Source organism: Lathyrus oleraceus, chromosome 1 (assembly GCF_024323335.1).
Source record: "Lathyrus oleraceus cultivar Zhongwan6 chromosome 1, CAAS_Psat_ZW6_1.0, whole genome shotgun sequence".
Classification (NCBI taxonomy): Eukaryota; Viridiplantae; Streptophyta; class Magnoliopsida; order Fabales; family Fabaceae; genus Lathyrus; species Lathyrus oleraceus.
The window spans coordinates 428,333,838-428,339,850 of NC_066579.1; the positions used below are offsets into that span (position 1 = coordinate 428,333,838).

At 36.5% G+C, this 6,013-nt stretch overlaps 1 protein-coding gene across 1 annotated transcript; it reads right to left on the reverse strand.

Moving 5' to 3' along the window:
* Positions 1-4,106: 4,106 nt before the first annotated feature.
* On the reverse strand, positions 4,107-5,039 carry LOC127114184 (uncharacterized). Its single transcript, XM_051046543.1, has 2 exons — positions 4,587-5,039; positions 4,107-4,436 (listed from the first exon to the last, which is right to left on the reverse strand). Exons 1-2 carry the CDS (start codon positions 5,037-5,039, stop codon positions 4,107-4,109), a joined length of 783 nt encoding a protein of 260 aa, XP_050902500.1.
* Between the last annotated feature and the right edge of the window lie 974 nt (positions 5,040-6,013).

Here is a 6,013-nt window from a genome sequence, read left to right on the forward strand (position 1 = left end):
TTTTTATTTATTTAATCCTCTCTTACCTTGGATGTGTGGAAGCCGTTGCTATCTAAACATTCAGATTCGAGAAGATTAAATAGGGGCACCCGTCATTCCCCAAAATTCACCCTACCCCGATACAACTTTCATCTGATCCATGGCCCTACTGCAGATGCATGCTTTCATTATTTCATTGTCATAATTTCATTGAACTTTCATAACCAAATACATATTACACGGACTCAAGGCATGGTGTTTACACCCGAAAAAAATTGGGGTTATCCGGTTAAAGTTCTAAAAAAAACTTGATTGGGTAATCGATTACCCTAATCATGGTAATCGATTACCAATACCAAAAATTGATTTTTTGGCCATTTTGGACTGTGTAATCGATTACCCTAATCATGGTAATCGATTAAACAGACCAAAAATTGATTTTTTGGCCATTTTGGACTGTGTAATCGATTACCCTAATCATGGTAATCGATTACACCTGCGTAGACAACAATAGTAACTCTATTTTTTCACCACAAAGTAATTTTCTTTCACCCCTTTCAACCCCTTTGATTCCCCTATAAATAGAGCATTATCCCCACTCATTTTTCAAGCTTGAAAGCCACAAAACCTCTGCCCAACTCACATTCAAGCTCCCTCTTTTCAACCTAAACCCTAACTCACCCAAACCCTCTTTTCTTCTTTGAACCACCCAACCACCATGTAAAAATCCACAATCTCCACACAACAAAAACAATAGCAAACTTGTAACCTTCACTTACATAATCATTCACCACCACCACATAAACATACAACTTTTTTCCCTTCCATTTTTCTACCACAACAACCATAGCCACCCTCTTCCAAGCTTTTTGCTTCATTCTCAAACCCAAACACAACAACAACCTAGTTTTGACACCACACTCTTGGTAATATTTTGGACTCAAACTCCTTGACATTTTTTGGTTTTGTTTTGTGTTTGGAAATGAGTTTTTACTCTTGGGTTGTGTTTTGAGAGAGATTTGAGTCAACTTTGAGACAGGTGGTTTTTGTTGGGTTTACACCCTTTTGGGGATTTTTTGCTCTTACTACTTTTTATCCACCATTTTCAATCAAACTTTGTTTCTTGTTATCATTTAATATTTATTGTTGACTTGTTGTTACATTTATTTGGTTGATGAGTTCTATTAGATCATGACCATGGTTGTTTAGAGTTGATAAAACCTTCAATGTTTCAAACCTATTAATGATTGATCAATAGATCCTTCATGATACTTTGAGGCATTGATATGTTGCCTCTATTTCAACCATATTTGGGTCATTTGATACATAGATGAAACCATTTCCTTTACATTGTTTCTTGTTATCATTTAATATTTATTGTTGACTGTTGTTACATTTATTTGGTTGATGAGTTCTATTAGATCATGACCATGGTTGTTTAGAGTTGATTAAATCTTCAATACTTCAAACCTATTAATGGTTGATCAATAGATCATTCATGATACTTTGAGGCATTGATAGATTGCCTCTATTTCAACCATACTTGGGTCATTTGATACATAGATGAAACCATTTTCTTTACATTAATTTGTGATTCTATTTGCTTATTGTTATATATCCTACTAGCCACTAACCATTAACTACTAACTTCTAAAATTTATATTATTGCACTTTACTTCCTTGCAATTTATTTTATTGTTCATTCACATTCAAGTACTCATTATCATCATCATTGTACAAACTCATCATGCATGTTTATTTACTTGTTATTTATTTTATTGTCATCATACATTAAAAACAACAAAAATATGATAAAATGATAAGACCAAAAATATTCACTCCACCCTTAATCAACTTGGACTTAGAGGATTTCATCTTAGGACCTTTGCTTGGAGGCCTTCCTTTACTCTTTGTGATACTTAGTAAACACTTGGATTTTCATCCGTAACTTACATGCATGTTGTAAGAATGGCATCATGGCACCACCTTAGGGGGACATGCTTGTAAGACCATTATCCTTTGTTTAGCTTAGGTCACTTTTGCACACAAAAGGCTTTCTCTTGGGCTACCTTACAATGAGACTCTTTAATTTCTTGTTGGTTACTTTGCATTCATGTTGCATAAGTCAAATTTCATTATCAAATAAACCAAACCCTTGATTCAACGTCAAGTGGCATTTTTATAATCAAATTCAAAACACTTAATAATTACGATTATTATTATTATTATGCGCCACGAGCCTTAAGTGGCGGAGAATGAGTGAGAATGGAGCATTCCTACCCTTACTCTGATTATTTTGGATGCAAGACGCTTGGCTTATTGTCTAGAATAATCACCTCCGCCCATAGACTTTAGTATAATATAATCACAAACATTCTTTCATAAAACCCTTATTCAAGGTAAAAACAATACAACTCATCAAACTCATTTTTGTGCCTTATGGCATCTCCCCGAAAACCCTTTTCTCAAAGGTAAAATCAACCAATACACAAACATTTTCTACTCCGAACTACGGAGCTCTGATTCCTCATCCCCGAATGAGTGATACATAGGCATAAGGGCCACAATCCTTGGCGAGCACTATAATAACAAAAACGCCCCCCTCTTTTCACGCATTCTTTTGAAAATAAAACAATAATAGATAAAATCCCATGTATGTAAAACAACCCAAATGGTTCCCATGGAGTACCATGGACGTAAGGGGTGCTAATACCTTCCCCTTACGTAACCGACTTCCGAACCCAAATCTCGGTTGCGAGACCGATTCCTTATTCTCTTTTAGCACTTCCCGTGCGCGTCTCTTTTCCGAGGGTTTTATTGACTATTTCCCCTCTCCTCTCCGATAGAGGTAAACTAAATAAAATTCGGCGGCGACTCTTCTGACTTTGCCTCTCTTTGGCATCTCTTTAGTCCCGGTTTTGTTATCGTGAAATCCCGGTAGCGACACCGGTGACCCGGTCTCGTTTAAACTGCTTGAGGATGCATCTTGATTGATATCACCACTGTTTTGTTCATCATTTTCTGCAGGTCCTTGGTCTTTACTACCTTGTTCGTTTTCTTCTTCTTCCCAATCTAGAACACCAACTTTGCATTCTTCTTCAGTTCTTCCCCAATCCTAACTCTTTTCTTCTTCAAACACTACATCTTTGTTCACAATGACTTTCTTTGCAATAGGATCAAATAATTTGTAAGCTTTAGACTCATCACTAACTCCCAAAAATACACACCTTTTGCTTTTGTCGTCTAGCTTGCTTCTCTTTTGGTTTGGTACATGAGCATGAGCTATGCATTCGAAAATCCGAAAATAGTCAACTCTTGGTATTACACTAGTCCATGCTTCTTCAGGGGTTATGTGATCTATTGCTGAAGTTGGACTTCTATTTTATACGTGAACACACCATCTAACAGCTCTTACTGCGTTCATGATCGTCCTGTTTTTTTCTCTCGGCGACTCCATTTTGTTGAGGAGTATATGCAACCGTCAATTGCCTACAGATTCCTTGATCTTTACAGGATTCTTCAAACTCATTCGAGGTAAATTCACCACCTTTATCAGTTCTTAAACAAGTGATGAATGCACCCACTTCTTTCTCAACATATGCCTTGAAAATTTTGAACATACCAAATGCTTCTGATTTTTCATGTAAGAAATAAATCCAAGATTTACGAGTAAAGTCATCAATAAAGCTTAACATATATCTCTTGTTACTGTTTGAAGATGGCGTGATCGGACCACAAATATAAGCATGAACTAGCTGAAGCTTTTTTGAGGCCCTCCATGAGTTTTTCTTTGGTATTGACTCTCTATGTTGTTTTCCAATTAGGCATGTAGTGCATATCTTCTTTGGAGACTTCAGGGAAGGTAATCCAATGACCATCTTCTTGCCTGAAAGTGTATTGAGCCCCTTGTAGTTAAGGTGTCCAAAGCAACAATGCCACAATTGAGTTTCTTTCTCCGACACCGTTTCAACTTGTAGACACATGGCATTTTTGTTTGGTGCTGCAGAAGTTGTCAAATCGAACATCCTATTTCCCTTCATATTAGTGTGCATAATTAAACCTTTATCCGTATGAAATACTTTGCAGGTGCCATTTTGAATTAAAATTGCCAACCCTTTTTCTTGGAGTTATCTTAAGCTTAGCAAATTGTTAAGCTCAGGAACAAAGTAAACATCGAATATCACCTGAGTAATGCCATTCATTTGCACACGTATGTTTCCTTTTGCCACAACATTCATTGTTGTATCATTTCCAAGCTTCACAATTTTGCAAAATCCTTCCTCCATTTCTAAAAACCAATTTTTGTTTCCCGTCATATAATTGTTGCAGCCAGAGTCTAAGAACCAAGCTTCTTCTTGTGTGGGTTGACACATCTCTTTATACGCCATTAATAAGATTTCTTCTTCTTCCTCCAGCTCCGCATAATTGGCCTTCTTCTCCCAGTCAGGGCACTCATACTAAAAGTGACCCAACTTGTGACATTTAAAGCACTCAACAATTGCTTTGTTTAGAGATAGTCTTCCTCTTCCTCTGCCATGTCCTCCTCTGAATACACCTCTACCTCATCTTCCTTTGATTGATCTATCATTACGGTTTATTTTCAATACATGTTCTTCTGTCTGAAATCCCTGCATTCTTTGCTCATGAATAAGGACACTGTCATGCAGTTCATCAATACTTGAGGTACTCAAATCATTTGATTCCTCTATTGAGCACACACCATAATTGAATTTAGAGGTCAAAGATCTAAGTATCTTGCTCACCACCGTACTTTGCTCCATTGTTTCACCATTTGATTTCATCTTGTTTACCACATTGAGAGCCCGTCCCAAGAAGTTATCGACCTTCTCGCCTTCTTTCATGGTCAATAGCTCGAATTCTCTTCTCAACGCTTGAAGTTGTGCTCTTTTCACCTTTGTGGATCCTTGATACTTCTGTTGCATGGACCTCCATATTGCCTTTGAAGTTCCCTTGTCAAGAATCGTTTCAAGAATTTCTCTGTCAATAGCTTGAAACAGATAATTTTTGACCTTCAGATCTTTAAGCTTGGCCTCTTCCATACTCTTTCTCTGCGCTTCACTTATTGATGAAGTTCCAATTGCCGGTGTTGGGACTCCTTCTTATACGAGGTTCCACACCTCTTTACTTCGTAGAAAATTCTCCATCGTCATTGCCCAAAAATCATAATGACCATCGAACTTTGGAATGACCGAATGTACGAACTTTTCAGATGTAGACATGTTGATCCTTTGGTGTTTCTTCTCACACACACACGCTTTTACTCCCTTAGTGTTTCCCCTCTCACACACTCACTCCCCAAACAATATCAGGCCCCTTGTGGAGCTCTGATACCAATTGTAAGAACTAGAAATAATAGAAACATTGAGAGGAAAATCGTGTTATTCATTAGAAATTGAAAGCAGACTTATATAGCCTTTACAAATGGAATTAGTCAAAAGCCAGTACTGCATGGCAATAAAATAGGAATAAAAGAAACTGATCCTAAAATATAGGACTTCCTCCTAAAGAATCTAATTTCCCTTAGGACTAGGATTTATTAGTAAATGTGGACTGAATTAAAAAATAACTTTAACTAGCATTTATTTCTACTAATAAAAATTTGACAGGAAATTTTGACCAAATTATATTTGATAAATATTTTTAGATTAAGAAATAATTTGATTTTACTTTATTATACTAATTTACCTTAGTAAACAAAAATTAAATTTTTATATGACTTATGTACAGTAAATATGGAAAACTTACCAACCCTAAGAGCTCGTATAATATATGATAGAAATGTGATTAGTGAAGTGGGGCCTTGGCCAAGGGTGTTGAAAGTTTATACTAGGAAGAAGACAATGTAAGTTTAAGGAGTGCCTTAGAGGGGGGTGAATGAGGCACTTAGAGTATTTTCCGGATTTTTGACGGTTTATGACTTTTACTTTGAGAGTTGCTTAAGTGATGTAAAAGCGGTAAAGTGCGGAAAGTAAATGACACATAGATTTATAGTGGTTCCCCTCACAGATTGAGA

What these genes read in the sequence shown, in the direction of transcription:
- LOC127114184 (XM_051046543.1), bottom strand. Translation starts at nt 5,039, where the DNA reads ATGGAAGAGGCCAAGCTTAAAGATCTGAAGGTCAAAAATTATCTGTTT. An exon ending in GATTTCAGACAGAAGAACAT is followed by an intron (nt 4,437 to 4,586) that starts GTATTGAAAATA and finishes GGTCACTTTTAG; the next exon opens with TATGAGTGCCCTGACTGGGA.